The sequence below is a fragment of the Bubalus kerabau genome, chromosome 5 (genome assembly GCF_029407905.1).
Source record: "Bubalus kerabau isolate K-KA32 ecotype Philippines breed swamp buffalo chromosome 5, PCC_UOA_SB_1v2, whole genome shotgun sequence".
In the NCBI taxonomy this organism is placed as follows: domain Eukaryota; kingdom Metazoa; phylum Chordata; class Mammalia; order Artiodactyla; family Bovidae; genus Bubalus; species Bubalus kerabau.
The window spans coordinates 34858297-34883771 of record NC_073628.1 but is presented as its reverse complement, the minus strand read 5'-3'; the positions used below and the strand labels follow the sequence as shown (position 1 = coordinate 34883771).

At 37.0% G+C, this 25475-nt stretch overlaps 1 protein-coding gene across 13 annotated transcripts in view; it reads left to right on the top strand.

Annotated features, from left to right (window-relative positions):
• NARS2 (asparaginyl-tRNA synthetase 2, mitochondrial) overlaps positions 1-25475 on the top strand; it is a 183700-nt gene that overhangs the window by 110626 nt on the left and 47599 nt on the right. For 8 of the 13 annotated variants that reach the window (XM_055581431.1, XM_055581439.1, XM_055581440.1 and 5 more), the window contains exon 6: positions 1812-1906. The exons of 1 other annotated variant lie outside the window; for it this stretch is intronic. In XM_055581431.1, coding sequence (XP_055437406.1) covers positions 1812-1906 — 95 coding nt within the window. Of the gene's footprint in view, positions 1-1811; positions 1907-20209; positions 20355-25475 lie in introns of all 13 variants that reach the window. 4 more of the 13 variants (XM_055581434.1, XM_055581433.1, XM_055581435.1 and 1 more) reach the window with 3 other exon arrangements.

The following is a 25475-nucleotide window of genomic DNA, read 5'->3' as shown; positions in this document are numbered from 1 at the left end:
AGAACTAAAAGGAAGTAATTTATTAAAAATAGTATGAATTTCAGTAAGTAAATGTTTCCATATGACACTGAAAGTCATAATGAAGTAGTGATATGTTTGTAACTTTTAAACAGTTGAATTTAAGAGATGTAAGAAACTCAGATTTCCTTTTGTATAAATGCTAATAAATGAGAGTAAAATCAATTCCTAAATATTAGATTTTTTAATATATACACGAAACAAGAGAAACCACTTTTAGAGAAGTCAATAAAACACCCGTACAAATTACAGATGAAAGAAGTTAAAGAGGTGAAGGAAAGGAAAAAGTATAATGTTCATACACATGTACTGGGCCTTACTTGAAATGTAATCATTTAGTAAATAATGAAGACATATCAGAGAATACATCTATTATTTTGAAATCATAACATAAGTCAGATATTTTAGTCTTGAGTATTTAAGTCCTTGGAAACAATATCGTTTAAGTGATAATGAGTCTCAAAGATGAATTTTTAAAAAGCAATAATAGGGCATTTAGGACCAGATCAAAGTTAAGTTTTAAAAATAATAGGCAGTTACAAAATAAATGAATAATTTCACTTGGTAATTTCACACTAGCTATCACATTCATTCTCCTTTCGAAGGCAAAAGGAGAAGAGGGCAGCAGAGGATAAGATGGTTAGATAGCATCACCGACTCAGTGGACATGAGTTTGAGCACACTCCACAGAGATAGCGGATGACAGAGAAGCCTGGCACGCTGCAGTCCACGGGATCACAAAGAGTAGGACACAACTAAGTAACTGAATAACAATAGTCATGTTCATATCCGTACATATCCATGTACACATACCCGTACATGATATGCAGTATTTTTAGAACAACCAAGGGAATTAAATAAGATACCTTCATTTCATTTGTTTCTATAATTCAGCAGTTGGTACTCCGCCTCTTAAAAGGAGTCTTACATCCTCTATTGAATATTTTATATTGGCTTGGTTGCTTTTACAGTATTTGTTTTAGTGCACCATTACACTGAAACATTTTCAGATCACAATTTGAAATATAAGAGTAGGTAAATTATCTTCCTTCACTCCAAATGGATATAATAGTCATAACTTGATACAGAAGGTTTCTTAATTATACTATTTAAATTATGCATGACCTCCAAATAACTTTTTATCTTAACTGTTAATAAATGTTGACTGGCTTGTTTCTGACCAGTTTCAAATGGACTAATCACTCGATATATTACAAGTTCATAAAAATCTTTAAATGTAAATGTTCATCATATCTTTGAAAGATAAGGTCCGGCTTTTCTTATCTCCTAGTTGTCATGAAGATTAAGTGAAATGAACATGTATATAGTTTATAATGTGTTTATAAAAATCTGTATTAAAAGCATTATCATTAACAATTTAATAATAATATGACAAGACATTTTTTAGAGGTTATTCCCTTGGGAAAATTAAATTTTAGTCATGGGTCAGAATTGTGAAAGACTGTGTAATGCTTCACATTTAAAACATAGTTTCTTGCTTCAGCTTGCCCCTCAATCAAAATCAGTTTTTAGGAAAGAGTATATTTTGTGACCAAAGTACTTTGCCCTTTAGTTGTTGTGCGTTTCAAAAATATGGAGCAAACTTCTTTGACCTTAGCACTTACCAAGCAGGGATTTTCTCTTTTAAGTGTGTACTGAAAACTGCCTTTTTTTCATGAGAATGACCTGTCCTCATATATTTTAAATTGCTTTGTGATTTTTAGTTGTGACAGAAATGTGAATGCAGTTCAGAACATGTAATAGCTTGTTGTGGCTTCTGTTTTCTTTTGCAGCCTTCAAGCAAAATAAAGGTGCCTGAGGAGAATTTCTTCAATATTCCTGTTTTCTTAACTGTCTCAGGACAGCTTCATCTTGAAGTGATGTCAGGGTACAGAGTTTTCTTTCATTTTACTCGCCTGGGCTACTGTTTATGGGTTGGGTGAGAGTGTAATAATGTTTCCTTTCCCAGTGCTAAAACCTAAAAATTGAAGTTAAGGTTTGTGGTTAGTCCACTTCAGTTCACTAAAAGTACATTTAGATTGACACTTTGACAATATCCAGATTTCTTACTAAAAAAATCACGGTAGTATCCACTTTTTTTGGTGAAGAATGTAACTTTGGAAATATGAAGTGATTTTTTTTCTTTGTATTAATCTTTTTTGCTTAAATCTCAAAATACATAATCAAAATATAAGTATAATTAATCATGTTTATGAAAGTAAAAACAGTTATAATTCACACCTGAAAATTATAAGAGAGGTACTTGGAACAGATGGAAGAAAAAACTTTTTAAAATTATGGTTTAAATAAAGGAAATTAACTCACACAATCATTATGATGTGTGACCAATTAAAAAGTGTTAGAGTCAGATCCCATTAATTTTAGCCAGTCTTCAAATCTCTGGAAAGTCACTATAATCCTTTCAGTGCAATTTCCTTCTTTTTAGAGATTAAACAGGAAAATCTTTACTATTTAAATCTTATATTCTGTGATTCTGTGGGTAATTTTCTTAATGCTGACTCAACAAGTACTTGAGTCTCTATCCAGATATAAATATCTTTGTTTTATCATACAGAGCTTGAGACTTAAAAATCTTTTTAGGAAATGGCTACATTCAAAATAGGGAATCTTTATGTATTTCCCATTGTTTTTAAATGTGCAGGTGGAAAAACTGAGGGGAAATAGTATTTGTATCCTTTTTTTTTTTTAATGGACTTTACTGGCAGGATAAAGAATGTCAATGGTGGAATAAAGATAGTCTTGAAAATAATATATACTTAGATTCTTTTCTGATTTATCTTTAAGAAAGAAAGATACTATTTGATAATTACAGAGACCAAATAATAGAAAATATTATCAGAATATGGTATAGAAAAACTATTACCATAATAGCTCTGTGAGATTATAGGAACTGCAGAATTGTTTGTGGGAAAGGCCATGTCAGGCATGTCATGGAAAGTTTCTTGTGCCTGTCAGTACAATTTTTTAAAATTTAAAACATTCATAGAAATATAAAGTGAACATGTATCAAATATTTTATTCAGTTATTAATTACTGAGGAAATAAGTAAAATAGTAAGACTAGTTCAAAGAGCATTTGGGAGGCTGTGAATTAATAGGCAGTTTAATAAAGGAATTTTAGAATAAGATTGCTAGATTAGTTACAAAGGAGCTGATATCCTGCAGATCAATTAACTCTAACCTTTAGAATTTTCTCTTCTACCTGACAGAAATGATTTGCATCTCTACTGGACAAAAATCTATAAGTTAACATGTAACTTTACTTAATCTGGGCTATTTAGTTCAATAGTAAATAGAATAATGGAGCAAAGTTCATCTCTTAGGTAATTAAATAACCTTTGAGTGTGTCCGTAGCCTCGTAGTATATCGGAAGGATGTGCTATCTCCCTATTAGGTTTATCCAAGTTTAGGCTAACCTTTCTTAACAACCTTTCATTATTTGTTTTTTTTTTTTATCTATAAACTAGAGAAAAGGTTTATTTCCCTCAAATGTGTCATAATGTGGGAAAAGTATAAGTTTGCCAAGTTTGTCTGTTATAATATCAGTAGTGGGTTATGTTCCCTCTTTACCAGTAAAGTACAGTGAACCACAGAGTACATGGTACTGTGAAACTTGACAGAAGATTAAATGGACAGAATATGAGGGATTTTTTAGTGTGTTACGAAGTATTTCTGACAGGGGTAGTCAAATATTGCTAATATAGTTTTAGTACCATTAGTACACAGTACATCATGTTTAAGATTAATGCATGGTTTAGTCTCCAGTAAGAAATTGTTAGTCTTCTTTTCCTTAGCATTTTTTTTCTAAATTTTTTTTAACAGACTTTTAAAACGAAGTAAATGGTCACTATATTTAGAAGGTTAACATTTTCTAAAAGGATATCTGTGTTGCTTTAGTGGGTTTATGGATCCATTTTAAAGTTTAATTTTGTTGTTGTTTTAAATAAACTTTCTATTTTTTTTTTTTTTTTTAGAGGGGTAAACTTTCTATTTTTTAATAATTTTTTAAAATAACATTTAAAAAATAATTTTATTTATTTATTTATCTTTGGCTGTGCTGGGTCTTCGTTGCTGCACGGGCTTTTCCCAGGTTTCGGAGAGCAGGGGCTAACTGGTTGCAGTGCATGTGCTTCTCTTTACGGTGCTCCTCTTGGCGTGGAGCACAGGCTGCAGGGCATGCGACTTCAGTAGCTGTGATTCGTAGGCTCAGTAGTTGCGGCTCCAGGGCTCTAGAGCACAGGCTCAGTAGTTGTGGTGCAGGGGCATAGTTGCTCCTCAGCATGTGGGATCTTCCTGGATCAGGGATGGAACCTGTGTCTCCTGTATTGGCAGGCACCCGCCTTTAGCACTGAGCCACCAGGGAAGCCCTGCATAATTTTTAAATATAGAAAAGTTGCAGAGACAACTCAGACTTCTTGTATACCTCTCACCCAGTTTCCCCTATTGTTAACATCTTACACGTTGCTGTGGTACATTTGTGAAAACTTTAAGAACCCAACGTTAATACACTACCATTAACTATAAATTCCAGACTTTATTTAGATTTCATTGGCATTCCGTCAGTGCCTCTTTCCAGGATCCACTTTAGGATGTGCTTAGCTGCTCAGTCGTGTCCGACTCTTTGCGACCCCATGGACAACAGCCCACCAGGTTCCTCTGTCCATGGAGTTCTCCAGGCAAGAATACTGGAGTGGGTTGCCATGCCCTTCTCCAGAGGATCTTCCCAAGCCAGGGGTCAAACCTAACTATCCCACATTGCAGGCAGATTGTTTATCATCTGAGCCACCAGGGAATTACATTTAGTTTTCAGGTTTCCCTGGTCTCATCTAGTCTATAACGGTTTCTCAGTCTTTCCTTATTTTTCATGGCTTGCAGGAAGTATGCCAGTCTGGGTTTTTCTTACGTTTTTCTTAAATTTCAGGGAGGCAATGGGAGCGGAAAGAATACCACAGAAGTGAAATGCTCTTCTTGTCATATCATGTCAGGGAGGACTTGGTATCAATATGATGCTATTCACATTCATTGCTTGTGTTACTTGCCAAGTTTTACCACTGAAAATGTACGGTTTTTCTCTTTCTCTGCTTTGTTCTTTGAAAATGAGTTACTGAGTTTACCCACCCTTACTGGAGGTAGGAGTGAGGGGTTGGGAAGTGGGAGATGGAATTATGCACCATGTCCTGGGGTGAGGGCAGTATTCAGAATTAGTCTATGAATGATTTGTTGTCTCTTCGCTGTGATTTATTTATTTATGTCATCATTTGTATCATGATGGACTGATGTATGGTTTATGCTGTATTTCAATGCCCTGCTATTTACTTTACTGCTCAGATTGTTTTAGTTGTTGGGACTTGTCGTATTTTAATTCTTGAATCCCTTTCACATGCCCCTATCCTTTTGTCTTTTAAGTACCTCCTTATTCTCTGGTACTGTTAGATACCAAGATTTTTTCCTTTGTTAGTTTGTTTTCCTGTTCTGTAATTGATGAACCTACACTGAAACAGTACTGTTACTCAGAGTCCATCATTTGCTTAGGGGTCACTCTTGGTAGTGTATGTTTTATAGGTTTGGAGAAGTGATGTCATACAGAGTAGTTTCACTGCTCTAAAAATGTATGCTCCTGCGAATCATCCCTCCCTACTTCCCTCCCTCCCTCCTAATCCCTGGCAATCCCTGATCTTTTAACTGTCCCCAAAGTTTTGCCCTTTCTAGAATGTCATAGAGTTGGAATCATACAACATGTAGCCTTTTCACATTTTCTTCATTTAGTAATATGTATTAATATTTAATACTCCATATCTTTTCATAGCTTGATGGCTCATGTCTTTTTAGCATTGAGTAGTATTTCATTACATTGATGTATTACATCTACTTTTGCTTTATTGACTACGCCAAAGCCTTTGACTGTGTGAAGCACAACAAACTGTGGACAATTCTTCAAGAGATGGGAATACCAGACCACCTGACCTGCCTCCTGAGAAATCTGTATGCAGGTCAAGAAGCAACGGTTAGAACTGGACATGAAACAATGGAATGCTTCCAAATTGGGAAAGGAGTACATCAAGGCTGTATATTGTCACCCTGCCTATTTAACTTGTATGCAGAGCGCATCATGTGAAATGCTGGACTGAATGAAGCACAAGCTGGAATCAAGATTGCTGGGAGAAATATCAATAACCTCAGATATGCAGATGACACCACCCTTATGGCAGAAAGTGAAGAGGAACTAAAGAGTTCCTTGATGAAAGTGAGAGAGTGTGAAAAAGCTGGCTTAAAACTCAATATTCAAATAACGAAGATCATGGCATCTGGTCACATCACGTCATGGCAAATAGATGGGGAAACAATGGAAACTGTGACAGACTTTATTTTCTTGGGCTCCAGAATCACTGCAGATGGTGACTGCAGCTGTGAAATTAAAATACACTTGCTTCTTAGAAGAAAATCTATGACAAACCTAGACAGCATATTAAAAAGCAGAGACATTACTTTGCCAACAAAGGTCCATCTAGTCAAAGCTATGGTTTTTCCAGTAGTCATGTATGGATGTAAGAGTTGGACCATAGAGAAAGCTGTGTGCTGAAGAATTGATGGTTTTGAATCATGGTGTTGGCAAAGACTCTTGAGAGCCCCTTGGACTGCAAGGAGATCCAACCAGTCAGTTGTAAAGAAATTCACTGGAAGGATTGATGCTGAAGCTGAAGCTCGAATACTTTGGCCATCTGATGTGAAGAGCTGACTCACTGCAAAAGACCCTGATGCTGGGAAAGATTGAAGGCGGGAGAAGGCGACAACAGAGGATGAGAGGGTTGGATGGCATCACTGACTCAATGGACATGAGTTTGAGTAAGCTCTGGGAGTTGGTGATGGAAAGAGAAGCCTGGAGTGCTGCAGTCCATGGGAGTCACAAAGAGTCGGACATGACTGAGCGACTGAACTGAACTGAGTATTTCATTAACTGGCAGTATCATGGTTTATCCTTCTGTTCACCTACTGAAGGACATCTTGGTTGCTTTATGTTTTTGCAGTTATCCCAACCATATTTTTTAATTTTCCGTACCCTGATCTCAGAATCAGCAGTTTCTTTTAGAGCCCTGATTCGTTTTCTGGTATTTAGAAAATAAGACTTAGTCACTAGTATCTTGCTGCTGCTGAGGTATTATTGATTTTAAGCCCTTTCACCAGACATAGCTATAAATGTTTTTTAAATAAACGAAAGCTAAGTGTTTTCATTACAGTCTGCCTATAAATAGTGCAGTGTAAGTTGAGTATCTGTTCTGAAAGAATTAGAAATGCCCTAAATTGTAAAACTTATACTTACAAGATGTCATGTAATAAAGTTTTCCATTTTTTTGTCAGTTAAACCCAGAATTAGAGGAAGCCTTGGTCTAATGTATTTAAAAGGATTTTTGATTATTATTGTTTTGTTTTCTTTATTGGTTTTGTTGATTTTTAGTTTTGTTGCAGGTGTTTTTTTTTCCTTTATATATATTTTTACAAAGTCAGGCACATTTCAGGATAAAACTGATGCTTTTCTTTTGAACATTGCTGTTAGAAGTATAAACTAGTACAGCCTCTCTAGAGAAATACTTTTGCAGTGAGAATTATTCTTAAGGCAATGATCTGACAATTTCTGTAAAGATGAGCAAAAAAGAAAAAAATAGTTGAAATCAACTTTATACTAATGAAAAATTACTAACAATCTAAATACTAATTTAAGAAGATTGACTAATCCTCAGTGTATCAAGAAAATATTCAGCACCATTTACCATCTGGGAGTAATGGACCTTATTTTTAATAAATATTTTTAAGCCATGTTATGAATAGTTTGCTGAAGTAAAAATGAATGGTGAAAATCAACTTTATTAGAATTTCAGTGAGTATTTAAATACAGCAGACCCAGATTTTTAAGAATTTTATTATTGAGAGATAATTTACTTATAAAATTCACCAATTTAAAATGTACCATTCAGTGGGTTTTAGTATGTTTTCAGGTTTTTGAACATCGCTATAATCTAAGAATATTTTTAATCACCGAGAAAGAGGCTTTTTCCCATTAGCAGTCCCTCACCATCCTCTCTTCCACCCTAGGCACCACTGATCAATCTGCTTTATGTATCTGTGAATTTTCCCATTCTGGATATTTCATATAAATGGAATCACACCATATATAGCATTTTGTGACTGGTTTACTTTATTTTGCAGAATATATTCAATGTCTGTCAGTGTCGTAGCATGTATCAGTATTTGATTCTTTTTTATTGCCGAATAACAGTCCATGTTATGAGTATAGCACGTTTGTTTATCCATTCAGCAGGTAATAGAAATTTGGGTTGATTTTACTTTTTGGCTATTATTAATAATGTTCACACGACTGTGTGAGTACAAGCATTTGTGTGAACATGTTTGCATTTCTCTTGGATAGGTACTTCGAAGTGGAAATGATGGGTTACATGGGAAGTTTCACCATGTAAGGAACCGATAGACTTTTTCACAGTGGCTGCACCAAACTTACAATCCCACCAGCAGTGTATAAAGATTCCAATTTCTCCACATCCTTGCCAGCACTTATTATATGTCTTTTGCCCTGGAAAAGAGAAGGGCAACCCACTCCAGTATTCTTGCCTGGAGAATTCCATGGACCAAGGAGCCTGGCAGGCTATAGTCTGGAGGTTGCAAAGTCAGACAGGACTGAGGGACTAACATACTCACTGAGTGTGAAGTGACGTCTCTTTATGGTTTTTATTATGCATTGCCCCCATGACTAATGTTGAGCATCTTTTCACGTGCCTATTGGCCATTCAGATGTTGTCTGTGGAGAAATGTCTATTTAAATCCTTGGTTCATGTTTTCAGTTATTTTAGTTATTTGTCTTTTTATAGTTTAGTTATAAAAATTCTTTATATATTCTAGATATGTCTCTTATCAGATAAACTGATATATATCTGATAACAGATAAACTGGTATCTATCTGATATCAGATATCAAGTCATATAAGAATTTGATACCTTATTTGCAAATATTTTTTCTCATTCTGTGTTTTTTTTTATTTTCTTGAATATGATGGCTAAACCCAGATTCTTGTCTTTACCTTTCTAGGTTTTGAAAGTACTCCAAATAGACGCCCTTTTGAATGTAGCCAGCTGTGTATCAGTTGCCATGTATGATCCTGGAATATGTCTGTACTTTAAATACAGGTTCCAATTTCAGATACATCTTTAATAGGCTCTAGCTTATTATTACTTCTGGTTCTTGCAGCACATTATCAAAAATAACTTAGATACCTCTTAATTTTATTTAAGAAAGGTTGGCCATTTCTTTGCTCAATAATTGCAAAACATTTTTGTTTTTATATTACTAAACACCAGTCAGAATGATCAAATCAGTGATTTTTTTCATTTCTACATGTTATTTTTTTCCTTCCAAATAACTTTGTGTACACACTTGCCTTTAAGCATTTGTCCACTTTAACCATATCAAATAAATTTTGATGTATGATTGTCATGAACAGTGAAAAAATATTGTCACACAAGGCAAAATAAATACTGTTGTTAAAATGACCATACTACACAAGGCAATCTGCAGATTCAGTGCAATTCCTATCAGAATCCCAATGATGACTTTCACAGAACTATAACAGATATTTTTAAAATTTGTTTAGAAGTGAAAGACCCCAAATAGCCAAAGCAGTCTTGAGAAAGAAGAGCAAAGCTGGAGGTATCACATGCCCTGATTTCAAGCTATACTACAAAGCTAGAGTATTCGAAACAGTATGATTCTGGAACAGACATATAGATCACTGAAACAAAATAGAGAGCCAAGAAATGAATCCACACTTACATGGTCAGTTAATCTATGACAAAGGAGAGAACAATGTACAGTGGAAAAAGGGCAGCCTCTTCAATAAATGCTGTTGGAAAAACTGAACTATTTTCTCATACAGTGTACAAAAACAAGCCCAAAACAGGTTAAAGACTTAAATACAAGACTTGAAACCATAAAACTTACAGAAGAAACTATAAGCATTTGAGATTGGGCTCAGCAATATTTTTTTTTTTTTTGGATATGTCTCCTTGGGCAAAGTTATTTTAAAAAAGCAAAAATAAACAAAAACTACATCAAACTAAAAGCTTTTACACAGTGAAAGAAACCATCAACAAAACAAAAAGGCCACCTTCTGAAAAGGAGAAGATATTTGAAACAATATGTCTGATGAGGGGCTAATATCCAAACTATACCAAGAAATCATACACCTCAACATCAAAAAAAAAAATAAACAACTCAATATAAAAAACTGGGCAGAGGACCTGAATAGAAATTTTTCTAGAAATGACACACAGATGGCTAACAGGCATATGAAAAGATCCCCAACATCACTCTTATTAGAAATGTTAATCAAAACCACAATAAAATATCACCTCACACATGTTAGAATGCTTATTATAAAAAACACAACAAATAACAAAAGTTAGTAAGTATGTGGAGAAAAAGGAACCCTCATGTGCTATTGCCAGAAATGTAAATTGGTGCATTCACTATGCAAAAGAGTATATTGTTGTTCAGTCAGTAAGTTGTGTCCAGATCTTTGCGACCCCATGGACTGCAGCATTCCAGGCTTCCCTGTCCTTCACTGTATCCCGGAGTTTGCTCAGACTCATGTCCATTGAGTCAGTGATGCCAGCCAGCCATCTCATCCTCTGTTGCCTCCTTCTACTCTTCAGTTCAATTCAGTTCAGTTGCTCAGTCGTGTCCAACTCTTTGCGACCCCATGAGCTGCAGAATGCCAGGCCTCCCTGTCCAACACCAACTCCCGGAGCCCACGCAAACTCATGTCCATTGAGTCTGATGCCAGCCAACCCTCTCATCCTGTGTCATCCCCTTCCCCTCCTGCCGTCAATCTTACCCAGCATCAGGGTCTTTTCCAAATGAGCCAGCTCTTCGCATCAGGTGGCCAAAGTATTGGAGTTTCAGCTTCAACATCAGACCTTCCAATGAACACCTATTGACTGATCTCCTTTAGGACGGACCGGTTGGATCTCCTTGCAGTCCAAGGGAGTCTCAAGAGTCTTCTCCAACACCATGATTCAATAGCATCAATTCTTCAGCGCTCAGCTTTCTTTATAGTCTAACTCTCACATCCATACATGACTATTGGAAAAACCATAATTGGAAAAACCTTGACTAGTTGGACTTCTGTCAGCAAAGTAATGTCTCTGCTTTTGAATATGCTGTCTAGGTTGGTCATAACTTTCCTTCCAAGGAGTAAGTGTCTTTTAATTTCACTGCTGCAGTCACCATCTGCAGTAATTTTGGAGCCCCAAAAAATAAAGTCTCTCACTGTTTCCCCGTCTATTTGCCATGAAGTGATGGGACCAGATGCCATGATCTTAGTTTTCTGAATGTTGAGCTTTAAGCCAACTTTCTCACACTCCTCTTTCACTTTCATCAAGAGTCTCTTATTTCCTCTTCACTTTCTGCCATAAGGGTGGTGTCATCTGCGTATCTGAGGTTATTGATATTTCTCCCGGCAGTCTTGATTTCAGCTTGTGCTTCCTCCAGCCCAGCGTTTCTCATGATGTACTCTGCATATAAGTTAAATAAGCAGGGTGACAAGATACAGCCTTGACGTACTTGCGTGCCCTCAAACTTTCTCAGCATCAGAGTTTTTTCCAGTGAGTAGTCTCTTGCAACAGGTGGCCAAAATTTTGGAGCTTCAGTTTCAGCATTAGTCTTTCCAGTGAATATTCAGGGCTGATTTCCATAGGATTGACTGCTTTGATCTCCTTGCTGTCCAAGGGACTCTCGAGAGTCTTCTCCAACACTGCAATTTGAAAGCATCGGTTCTTCAGCAGTCAGCCTTCTTTATGGTCCAGCTCTCACATCATAAATGTTCAGTTCCATCACTCAGTCATGTCCGACTCTTGGCAACCCCACGGACTGCAGCACCCCAGGCTTCCCTGTCCATCACCAACTCCCAGAGCCTACTCAAACTCATGTCCATTGCATCAGTGATGCCATCCAAAAATCTCATCCTCTGTTATCCCCTTCTCCTCCTGCCTTCATTCTTTCCCCGAATCAGAGTCTTTTCCAATGAGTCAGTTCTTTGTGTCAGGTGGCAAAAGTATTGGAGTTTCAGCTTCAGCATCAGTCCTTCCATTGAATATTCAGAACTGATTTCCTTTAGAATTGACTGGTTGGATCTCCTGCTGTCCAAGGGACTCTCTCAGGAATCTTCTCCAACACCACAGTTCAAAAGCATCAATTCTTTGGCACTCAGCTTTCTTTATAGTCCAGTTCTCACATCCATACATGACTACTGGAAAAACCATAACTTTGACTAGTCGGACCTTTGTTGGTAAAGTAATGTCTGCTTTTTAATATGCTGTATAGGTTGGTTATAGCTTTTCTTTCAAGGAGCAAGCGTCTTTTAATTTCATGGCTGCAGTCACCATCTGCAGTGATTTTGGAGTCCCCCAAAATAAAATCTCTCACTGCTTCCACTGTTTCCCCATCTATTTGCCATGAAGTGATGGGACTGGATGCCATGATCTTAGTTTTCTGAATGTTGAGTTTTAAGCCAACTATTTCATTCTCCTGTTTCACTTTCATCAAGAGGCTCTTTAGTCCTTCTTCACTTTCTGCCATAAGGGAGGTGTCGTCTGTGTATCTGAGGTTACTGATATTTCTCCTGGCAATCTTGATTCCAGCACATCGTACATGAGTACTGAAAAAAACCAAAGCTTTGACTAGATGGACTTTTGTCAACAAAGTGATGTCTCTGCTTTTTAATATGCTATCTAGGTTTGTCATAGCTTTTCTGTCAAGAAGCAGATATCTTTTAATTTCATGGCTGCAGTCACCACCCACAGTGATTTTTGGGCCCAAGAAAATAAAATCTGCTGCTGTTTCCACTCTTTCCCAATCTGTTGCCACAAAATGATGGGAGCAGATGCCGTGATCTTAGTTTTTTGAATGTTGGGTTTTAAGCTAGCTTTTTCACTCTCTTCTTTCACCCTATCAAGAGGCTCTTTAGTGCCTCTTCACTTTCTGCCATTAGAGTAATATCATCTGCATATCTACGGTTATTATTTCTCCCAGCAATCTCGATTCCAGCTTATGCTTCATCCAGCCTGGCATTTCTGCATGATGTACTCTGCATATAAGTTAAATAAGCAGGGGGACAATACATAGCCTTGATGTACTCGTTTCCCAATTTGGAACCAGTTTGTTTTTCCATGTCCGATTCTAATGATTGTGTTTTGATTTCCATTCATAATTCTCAGGAGACAGGTAAGTTGGTCTGGTACTCCCATTTCAAAACAGTATGGGGATTCCTCAAAATATTAAAAATAGGACTACCATACAATCCAACAATTTCACTTCTGGGTGTTTTTCCAAAGAAAACAGAAACACTAATTTGAAAAGATATATACACCCCTGTGTTTATTACAGAATTATTTACAATGGCCAGATATGAGAACTACATATGTCTGTTGACAGATGACTGGAACAAGAAGATGTGATATAGTATATAATACAATAGAGTAATACTTAACCATAAAAAGGAATGAAATCTTGCCATTTGCAACAACATGGATGGACCTACAGGGTATTATGATAAACGACAGAAATCCAAGAAAGACAAATACTGTATGATTTCACTTACATGTGAGATCTAAAATACAAATGAATAAACAAAACAAATGAATAAACAAATTAAACATAAACAGTGTCATAAACACATACAGAGAACAGGTAGTTAACCAGAGATGAGGGGGTAGGAAAATGAGTGAAATAGGGAAGAGACGTTAAGAAATACAGGCTTTCAGTTAACAAAATAAATGAGTCATGCGAATAAAATGTACAGAGTGGGGAATATTATCTGTAATAATATTCATATGGTGACAAGTGGTGGCTCAACTTAATGTGGTGATCATTTTATAATGTGTAGAAATACCAAATCAGTATATTGTGCACCAGGAACTAACTTAGTGCTGTAAGTAAGTTATATATCAAAGATAAACGAACTCGTAGAGAAAGAGATTAGATATGTGGTTACCAAGAGGCAAGGGGTGAAGCGAAAGGGAAATTGGCTGAAGATGGTCAGAAGGTACAAAATTCTAGTTATAAGATGAAATGTACAACATGATTCATATAACTGACACTGCTGTGTCTTGTATATGAAAGTTGTCAAGAGAGTAAATCCTAAAAGTTCCCATCACGAAGAAAAAAATTTTTTTCTATTTTGTATATATACAAGGCTGTATATATATATATATTCTATAACCTCAGATATGCAGATGACACCACCTTTATGGCAGAAAGTGAAGAAGGACTAAAGAGCCTCTTGATGAAAGAGGAGAATGAAATAGTTGGCTTAAAACTGAACATTCAGAAAACTAAGATCATGGCATCTGATCCCATCACTTCATGGCAAATAGATGGGGAAACAGTGGAAGCAGTGAGCGATTTTATTTTTGGGGGCTCCAAAATCACTGCAGATGGTGACTGCAGCCATGAAATTAAAAGATGCTTGCTCCTTGGAAGAAAAGTTATGACCAACCTATACAGCATATTAAAAAGCAGAGACATTACTTTGCCAACCAAGGTCTGTCTAGTCAAAGTTATGGTTTTTCCAGTAGTCATTTATGGATGTGAGAGTTGGTCTATAGAGAAAACTGAGTGCCGAAGAATTGATGCTTTTGAACTGTGGTGTTGGAGGAGACTCTTGAGAGTCCCTTGGACTTCAAGGAGATCCAACCAGTCAATCCTAAAGGAAATCAGTTCTGAATATTCATTGGAAGGACTGATGCTGAAGCTGAAACTCCAATACTTTGGCTACCTGATCCAAAGACTGATTCATTGGAAAAGACCCTGATTTGGGGCAAGACTGAAGGCTGGAGGAGAAGGGGATGACAGAGGGTGAGATGGTTAGATGGCATCACCAACTCAATGGACATGAGTTTGAGTAGGCTCAGGGAGTTGGTGATGGTCAGGGAGGCCTGACGTGCTGTAGTCCGTTGGGTCAAAAAGAGCTGGACACAACTGAGTGACTGAACTGAACTGATACATACAAGATGATGGATGTTTACTAAACGTATTGTGGTAATCATTTTATTGAAATTTTAAGTCATTATAAGGTGATTTTACAGTCCTGCATGTCAATTATATCTCAATAAAACTAGAAGAAAAACATTAAGTATTTTAAAACAGAAAAAGAATATTGTCACATATCCTTTTAGCAGAATAGTACAGTCCAAGTTGGTATTGCAAATTATTGTATGATGCAGTCCTTGCTATGGAATGATTTATTAGATGAAAGTACCATGTTTCCTTTTTGCCCATAGTATTGTATAATTCACTTACCAGTTCTTGTGTCTGAGAAATTGATTTAGGATATTGTTATCTAAAGCCTCATAGTCTGAGATTTCACTTACACAATCAATTTTACGAACATTGTTAGAGACTAGATTGTTACTATCTGTCTCTTTGTGTTCCTTTGCTGGTTTGTTCAGTATTTATGAGGCATCTTTATCATTTTTCTTAATGTTTGTCATTTTGAGTGAAAAATAAGAAATCTCGGTTCTCAGTGGTGTTCTTTGAAAACTACAGAAAAGACTACAATAATAGTGTCTCTGGGCTTTTCTAATATCTTAAAAAATGACATGATAGTTCATATACTGCAATGAGAAAACCGAAGGTGATCTCACTGTGCATCTCTCTGTTATCACTATGTATCTGAGACATCCATCATTCTGTTCTCAAAACGTTTTACTGTTTTTCAATTAATTAGGAATAATTGATGAATAATAAAATAATTTCTAGGCTGGTGAGATAGCAAAATATTTCAATATACAGGAAACATAAGATCACTAAAACCTCATATTTTCTTAGATTCATGAAAGAATTCAGTGGGTTTATTCTGTTAGGAAAAAAAAATAGTAGAGATTTCTGTTTCTTGGATGATTCTGTAATGTCTTGAATTGTGTCTCCCCAAAAGACAAGAACTCTGAATGCAACCTTCTTTGGAAATAAAATCTTTGCAAATGTGATCAAATTAAAGTTCTGGATTAAAGTGGGCCCTAAATCTGATAACTAGTATCTTTATAAGAGAAAGGAGAAGTTTTGGATACAAAAAAGATCCAGTCATGGGAGGAAGACCATATGAAGGCAGAGGCAGAGATTGAAGTGATGCCTAGGAATGCTAAAGATTGCTCAGAGCTGTCAGAAACTAGGAGGAGACAAGAAAGTATTCTTCCCTAAGATAAGCAGAAGCAAGGCACTGCCAACATCGCAGTTTCAGACTTTTAGCTTCCACAGGCTAGACAGAATAAATTTCTGTTGTTCTAAGCTATCAGTTTGTTTTAAGTTGTTACAGCAATCTAAGAAAGTATAAAAGTCATGGAATACTACTTTTTAGAAATAGCTAAAATTGCTCAACAGAGAAACTAAAAAATTAAAATAATAAACTTGGAATTAATTATTAATAATTATGATTCATCTAAAAAATGGATTACTGTACAGCCATTAAAATTGTTGATGAAGCTTTACAACGTGTTGTTGAAAGAGAAAAAAAGTGCTCATGAGGTTATTTACAATGTGTGTGCATGTATATATGGGGGAAAGTCTGAAAAATATGCACCAGTATTCAACTTGTAAGCAATGAGTATCTCTGCTCATTTTTATTGTCTCCCTTAAACTTAACTTTTTTTCAAATTTGAAAAACTAGTGTTTATTACTTTGATAGTGAGAAAAAATTGGCTATTTCTCTTTTCAGAGAAAAGAATCAGTTTGGTCTTTGAATTGATTTCATTTCATTTTGATTAATTGGCTGCTCTGTGACTGGTATGAGCACTCCTAAACTCATTTATTTCCTTGGGTTATCTCATCAGTTCAGATGCTGAGCTCAGAAGCCATGAAACATTCATACTCAGGATGCACTCATCCTGTTAAGTGGCTGTGGTAATATGTCAGCATGTGAACTTGATTTAAAGTGCGGTACCAATTAAAACTGGGTGTGAAACTGTCTTCCCATCCCATATGTCTTTTCGTTCTTCATACGTTTAATATTTAGCTACTTATCTGAACTTTGTTAATTGATACTCACTTGATTTTCAGGATCTTTTGGCTGTTTTATTCCTGCTCTGCATTTTCATGTATCTCTGTATTTCTAATATTCTTCCTCTAATGCTGCTTTTTCCATATTAGCTCATATCTGCTCGACTGAAGTATAATTTCCTCCTTGACTTCTTCCCTGTTTTTCTCTCAACTGAGATTGTTTTTCTCTTTTTTTATTCTTTTATAATGACTATCACTTCATATCCTAGAGGGAAAAAAAAGGTTCTATTGTCTTTAACATTTAGCCAGTTTGTAATTGTTCTCATGTGCCTGTCTCAGAGATAAATATTCTAAACATCCTTATGTACTAAACAATAGTGGGTGATTTAGTAAGTATTGTTAAATTGAATTTGTAGAACACAAATTCTCATCCTTCAAAATTTTTCCTCTTACTATTTCTACTGTAAAGTTTAGTCTGCAACAGCAATTAAATGTACATTCATCACTGCTTTTACTCTATTCATGAAAATGATATAACCATGAAACTTTGAAATCTTTAATTACCTTATTGTTTCCTGACTGCATGTGAGTGATGATGATTATGTTGTTCTCTTGATTGTGGGACCTTAAAACACATAGATTACTTCAAATGTATTATTTATGTTAAAAATTAGCCCTATATAATAGAAATATGAATTAACATACTATTGATGTGAACGACTCAAGAACTTCATTCATTATTTGTATAATATAGACAGGGGATGAGCATTTCCAGCAAGTTGAGTAGAAAATGCAGAGACTTCTTATTTGGAATATTTAGCTTTCTCAGGTATGAGTGGAGAATGTGAATATGTGGGTTAACCAGGGTTGGATGTTACCAAATGAGTATGATGAAAGTAGCTAAGTACAGAAGGTTATAATGAAAGATCTTGGAATCTGTGCTTCAATAAGGAGAGAAGTGAGGAAATAAAAGTAGAGAATGATGTTGGCAGAAATGGTAGGCTTACAGAATTGGACGTCTCACTGAAGAACTGTTGGTGAGGACATACTCGAGTAAAAACCTGGAAAAATACAAGGCGGTAGTCAAAGAATAGTATGGTGAAGTTCATCTCTCGAACTTGGAATCTCTGCTCAGCTCCCACCTGTAAACTAGCGCCGGTTGTTTTCTCCAGTTGGCTGTTGGATACTCATCTCAGCATGTTAAAAAATAAATTCAACATCTTGTTCTCTAGATCTGTTTTTTCCTTCTGAAGTCCCTGTATTAGAGAAAATGTCACTACCATCCTTCCGTCCTTGTCACAGCAGCTGTATGGATATCATTTCACAAGCCTCTTTCCCCATACCCTTTGCATTCTTTCAGTCATTTGCTTCCACTTCCCTTGCTTCAGCTGTCCTAAACTGCTTATACTATTCTAATCACATTATCCTGTTTCACTTTCCTTTGCATATGTTGTTTATTTCTTTCTACCTAGAATGTCCTTCCCCCATGACTTTGTCAAGCTAATGGCTGCACATCAATCTAAACTCAGCTTAAAAATGATCTCACCCAGAATCCCTACCCACCTCTGTACCCACCACCACCACATCTTTCCTGTTTAAATGCCCTTTTGTGTGTGCACGTTGCTTTATTCTTACCTATTTCGTGACTCTAGAATCATTATTTTCCTCTATAGCTAGGACTGAGCTATACTTTGTATTTAGGAACTGTGTTTAAGTTTTTAAGTCTGTTACTTGATACAGAATAAAGACTTAAATATCTGTTAGAAGAGGGTTTCTATCAATTTTATTTATTTAAAAATGTTGAAATTACCTGTTTGTATCTTTATCTTCCTATTAGCCTGTAAATTCCTCAAACTGTATCTTGTTCCTCTTTGTTGTCTTGGTTTCTATTACTACCACTTACATGAAGCAGAGCTCAAAAATCAATCTTAATTTGATTGAACATTTGTTGAGAGCCCACTGTGTGCCTAACACTAGGTTAGGTGCTGAGATAGAGAGCAGCAGGAAAGATATGATTCCAACCTTTCTGACCCTGCATGGTCTAATGAGCAAGGCAGACACTAAATAAGGAATTAGAAATGTAGCTGTTGTAAAAAAGATTGTCCTGAGGGCAAGAAGAGCATATGGCAAGGGAATTTCACCTTGTCTAGGTTGAATTTAATTTAGAGGTAACTTTATCAGTGGAATGATTACATGAGAGTGCATTTTAAAAAATGTTATTTATATTTAATGATCGCTGAATGTTATATTTGGTTTGTATTCTGTTGCTTTACTATTCTTGGAACAACAGAAACCTGATTAATGCAACTTTTTCTTACTATTATTCCAGAGCATTTTGTGGTGTAGAAAGAATGTTTTAGTTACTTCAGTACGTGTTAATCTGTATCTGGCAATGGGACACCCTTGGTACTTTTATGTTGTGTTTGATAGTTATTCTTGAATTAATTTTATTTATCCAAATCCTCAAAAGCTAGAAGACTAGTTTCTATCTCCTGTTCCTTTGTCCATTTGGAAATACTTAGAATCTGTTGTTAAACTTTATATGAAAAGGTTATGACTATGTATCTTGTCTGAGTTTAGGACAACAGCCAGGATAACTGGCTTAAAGAAATAGTTGAAGAAACTCGATGTATTGAGCATAGGGATGACAAAGGAGAGACGTGATTTAATAGTTCAAATCTATTTGGTGGGCTTCTGTGAGAGAAAGTGAAAGGCTCTCAGTCATGTCCGACTCTTTGCAACCCCATGGACTATACAGTCATGTACTTCTCCAGGGCAGAATACTGGAGTGGGTAGCCTTTCCCTTCTCCAGGGGATCTTCCCAACCCAGGGATCGAACTCAGGTCTCCTGCATTGCAGGCAGATTCTTCACCAGCCGAGCCACCAGGGAAGCCCAAGAGTACTGGAGTGGGTAGCCTATCCCTTCTCCAGCAGATCTTCCTGACCCAGGAATCAAGCTGGGGTCTCCTGCATTGCAGGCAGATTCTTTACCAGCTGAGCTACCAGGGAAGCCCTGAGACTTGTGTGCAGTTGAATACAAGCTGACCCTTGAACAACTTGAGTTTGAACTGTCCAGGTCCACTTACACAAGAGTTTTTTGTTTTTTTTTTTTTCAGTAGTAAATACTACAGTGCTACACTATCTTGCCTGGTTGAATTCATGGATGAAGAACCACAAACATGGACAAACTGCTGATACAGAAGTTTCACCAAGTTATACTCAGATATTTGATGGCCATCCCCTACTCCAAATTGGTCAAAGGTCAACAGAATGATTTTTTCCTTAAAGAACAATTTAACTGATATAACTCCTATACCATAGAATTCACCGTTTATTTATTTTTTTTTGAATTCACCATTTAAAAATGGACAGTTCAATAACAAAAAGTAATTAAAATAAAAAATATTTTTAAATGTACAAATCAGTAGTTTTTATTACCATCACACAGTTTTACAACTTTCATCACTAACTTTATATACTATTTTCATCACTTTAAAAAGAAGTTCCCTTTCCCCTCTCCTCTCAGCACCTGGCAAACACTGCTGAATCAGAAACAGTGGGAGTAGCCCCAGCAATCTGTGTTGTAACAGACCTACCTGGTGATCAGGTGCTGGTTAGGCCACCCTCTGTGGCCTGGTTAGTGGCGACACATGTGTCCAGCCCCTCGGGTGGGAGAGGGGAGAAGGCTGGCATGTCCACGTGCAGACTCTCAGTGAGTCTCCACTTCCCGCTTCCCCAGCCTCACCGTGGTACTTTGTGCAGGCTGACTATTCTGCTGCATTGTGCTCACTGTGTGTTCCACATAATGGTTTCCATGTTTTGACGCGTTGGTCATCACTCAGCCATTCTTTTTCTGTCCTCCAAAGGTGTGTGGGAGAGCTCTTATCCACTGAAGGCCCCCTTCCTATTTCTTCCTTTTAATTTTTTAAATTATTATTTTGAGGTTCTCTCAGGAAGGAGTGAATATAAATATCTGTGCACTATTTGACCTCAGTTTTTACTAACTTGAAAGGTATTAATTTGCTTTTCTTTAATTACTAGTTAATGTACTATTTGCATAATGATTTAGTTCCTGTGTTTAAATGTGTTAGATCTGCAGTATACCACCTTGAAAGTCTAAGCATTGGGCTCTCTACCTGTTTAGAGTTTTACATTCCTTTGTGGGAGAGATTGCTAACCTACCTTTTCTTTATCTCAAGTGTACAGGAGAGTAGCCCTACTCTTTTGTTACCTAGCTTGCTGAGTTCTGGTTAAGCAGACAAAATATCTGAAATATTGAGTGGTTTTGAAATAAGCAAGTTTGCTGTGAGTTAAAAAAAAATTCTCAGTCAATCCTTTGAATAATGATACAGAACTCATTGTGTATGAGATGCAATGCCCATATGCATTTTCTGAAAGGTTACTATAGTGACACATCAAATTAATACTTACTAATTTGACTAATATGGACAATATGGGAGCTATAAAAAGCAGGACCGATGTTACTTCTTTCAATTACTATAGAATCTTATTCAAATTCTATTTGCTTAGGTGGCTTTAATTATATTTTTAGGAGAAAAGGGGGAAATCTGTGTTGGTTGCATGTTTGCAGAATTTAGGTTAGGTTGGGAACAGAGAGAATTTCTATCCTTTTGACTTCTTTTTCCCAAGCTTGTTTTCTTCTATCTGAAAATTTCTATGGCTACTCATTTATTCAGCAGTAATTTTCCTGTTCACCCTAATGACATGTAACTGTGTTGGATACCAAGGAATATGAGATAGCCTTGTTGATTGACATGTAGAGACTTGCCAGTGCTGTTATGAATTAATTAGCTACTAAGATAATATTATCCCTGCCCAGAAGTACTGAATTCATTTAGTGAATGGCTGTGTTAATTGAAGAAATTAACAAACCTCTGAGAGATTTGAGTTGGAATTCTAGCTTCCTTATGTACTAGTTTTGTAAGCTTAATGTCTGAGCCTCCGCTTCCCAACCAAAAAGATAAATTGTAATGGCCACCTTGCAGAACTGTTGTGAAAGTTCGAGTGTGTGTGAAGCCCAGTGTTTATCACAGTTTGACATTGAAATGGTAAGTGCTGTATTGGCAGTACTGATGACAACTGGGACGAGGAGAACCCGGAGTGATTATGAAAGACTAGCTAAAGAAAGAAGCCAGGGTGGTGTAGCCAGAAAGAATAGCTGATAGCTAGGAATCAAGTTGTTTTGCAACAGTAATAGAACGGAGTTTAGACCTACCAGAGGATTTGGACAAATTGAGAGTCAGCCAGGATTCAGGACTTGAAAGACAGGTCAGAACATCAGACTAAAACCAGTGCCTGGAATGAAGGAAGAGACTAGGACACAAAAATCAGATACTCGTCATAATTTGAAGACCAAATCAGAAATAAACTGCACGAGCAGATTAGGTGTGCTCCTCTAAATGTTGGTTAGGTCAACATAATCTGTTATAGTGAGGCATCTCTGTGTTCTGGACTCTTTTGTTCTTTAAGTAAATCATTGCTATGCCCTTTCTTTGGTTCTAAGAGGTTGACACTTCACCTTTTATACTATAGCTGGGATAAGGTTATAATTTCAATAGTAAGTAATGGAATGTCAGTGTACAGATAAACCCTTTTCATTATTGTTGCCTCTCAATCAACTTTATTGAGTAAACTTTACATATAAAAATGCACTCATTTTAAATGTACCATTCAATTAATTTAGAAAAATGTCTAAAGCTTTGTAGTTTCTACTATGATAAAAACGTAGAATATTTCTATCACCTTAAAAAAAAGTCCCTAATTGCCCTTTGTCTCTCTCCCCAGCTCTGTGTACTAGGCAATGAGTGATCTGCTTTCTCTCATCATAGATTTCCCTCTTCTAGAATTTCATATAAATAGTGTTTATATAATATTTAATTTGTTTATATATTTTATATAAATGGTAACATACAGTATCTTAAAACATCTACTTCTGTTTCATTGTCTACTGCTAAAGCCTTTGACTGCTAATTTAACTTATATGCAGAGTACATCATGTGCAATGCTGGGCTGGATGAAGCACAAACTGGAATCAAGATTCCTGGGAGAAATATCAATAACCGCAGATCTGCAGGTGATACCACTCTTATGGCAGAAAGCAAAGAGGAACTAAAGAGCCTCTTGATGAATGAAAGAGAAGAGTGAAACAGCTGGTTTAAAACTCAACATTCAAAAAACAAAGATCATGGCATCTGGTCCCATCACTTCATGGCAAATAGATAGGGACACAATGGAAACAGTGACAGACTTTATTTTGGGGGGCTCCAAAATCACTGCATATTCAAAAGCAGAGACATTACTTTACCAACAAAGGTCCGTCTAGTCAAGGCTATGGTTTTTCCTGTGGTCATGTATGGATGTGAGAGTTGGACTGTGAAGAAGGCTGAGTGCTGAAGAATTGATGCTTTTGAACTGTGGTGTTGGAGAAGACTCTTGAGAGTCCCTTGGACTGCAAGGAGATCCAACCAGTCCATTCTGAAGGAGATCAGCCCTGGGATTTCTTTGGAAGGAATGATGCTAAAGCTGAAACTCCAGTACTTTGGCCACCTCATGCCAAGAGTTGACTCATTGGAAAAGATTGATGCTGGGAGGGATTTGGGGCAAGAGGAGAAGGGGACGACAGAGGATGAGATGGCTGGATGGCATCACTGACTCCATGGACGTGAGTCTGAGTGAACTCCGGGAGTTGGTGTTAGACAGGGAGGCCTGGCATGCTGTGATTCATGGGGTCGCAAGGAGTCGGACACGACTGAGCGACTGATCTGATCTGATCTGAAAATCACTGCAGATTGTGACTGCAGCCGTGAAAATAAAAGACATTTATTCCTTGGAAGAAAAGCTATGACAAACCTAGACAGCATGTTACAAAGCAGAGAAGTTCCTTTGCCAGCAAAGGTCCATCTAGTCAAAGCTATCGTTTTTCCAGTAGTCATGTATGGATGTGAGAGTTGGACCATAAGGCTAAGCGCCGAAGAATTGATGCTTTTGAACTGCGGTGTTGGAGAAGACTCTTGAGAATCCATTAGACTGCAAGGAGATCAAACCAGTCAGTCCTGAATGCAGTGAATCCTGAATATTCATTGGAAGGACTAATGCTGAAACTGAAGCTCCAATACTTTGGTCACCTGATGTGAAGAACTAACTCATTAGAAAAGATCCTGATGCTGGGAATAATTGAAGGCGGGAGGAGAAGGAGATGACAGAGGATGAGATGGTTGGATGGCATCACCAACTCAATGAACATGAATTTGAGCAAGCTGCCAGAGATGTTGAAGGACAGGGAAGCCTGGTGTGCTGAAGTTCATGGGGTTACAAAGAGTCGGACACAACTGAACCACTGAACAACGACAGCAGTATCTTATTTACCAGAATCTTCTCTGTCATCTTTCACTAAATGTTCATCCAGTGGTTTTTTGTTGTTGTAATTTTTTTTTAAGTTTTGACTGAGCTGAGTCGTTTTTGATATGCAGGCTTTCCTCTAGTTAGGGAGAGTAGAGCTACTCTCTAGTTGCCGTGCACAGGCTTCTTATTGCCATGACTTCTCTTGTTGCCTAGCACAGGGTCTAGGGCCTGTGGGCCTCAGTAGTCACGGCACATGGACTCAGTAGTTGAGGCTCCTAGGCTTTAAAGCACAGGCTCAACAGTTGTGGCACACGGGTTTAGTTGCTCTGCACATGTGGGATCTTCCTGGATGAGACACTGAACCCATGTCTCCTGTACTGGCAGGCGAATTCTTTACCACCAAGCCTCCCAGGGAAGCCCTCGTTTGTTCTTTTTAATTTCTGAATATTACTCCATTGCATGGACATACAATTGGTTAATTCATTCATCTTTTGGTAGACATGTGGGTTGTTTCCAGTTTGGGCCTATTATGAATGAAGCTCTGTGGAAATTCATGCATATATGCCCATTATATTCATGTAGTTTTCATCTCCCTTTGGTAAATTCCTAAGAATTTCTGGGTTGTATGTATGATTAACTTTAGAAGAAACTGCCACACAGTTTTCTGAAATTCTTGTACTCTCCAACAATGTATAAAAGTTCTGTTTGCTCCACATCCTTGAAAAAATTGGTATTATATTTTTATTTATTTATTTATGGCTGTGACGGGTCTTCATTGCTGTGCGTGGGATTTCTCTATTTGTAATAAGCATAGGCTACTCCCTAGTTGCAGTATGGAGGCTTCTCACTGCAGTGGCTTCTCTTATTGCAGAGCACTGGCTGTAGGGCTTCAGTAGTTGCAGCGCTTGGGCTCAGAACTTGTGGTTCTCAGGCTCCAGAGCGCAGACTCAGTAGTTGTGTACAGGCTGTTGCCCTGAGATATATGGAATCTTCTCAGACCAGGGATTGAACCTGTGTCTC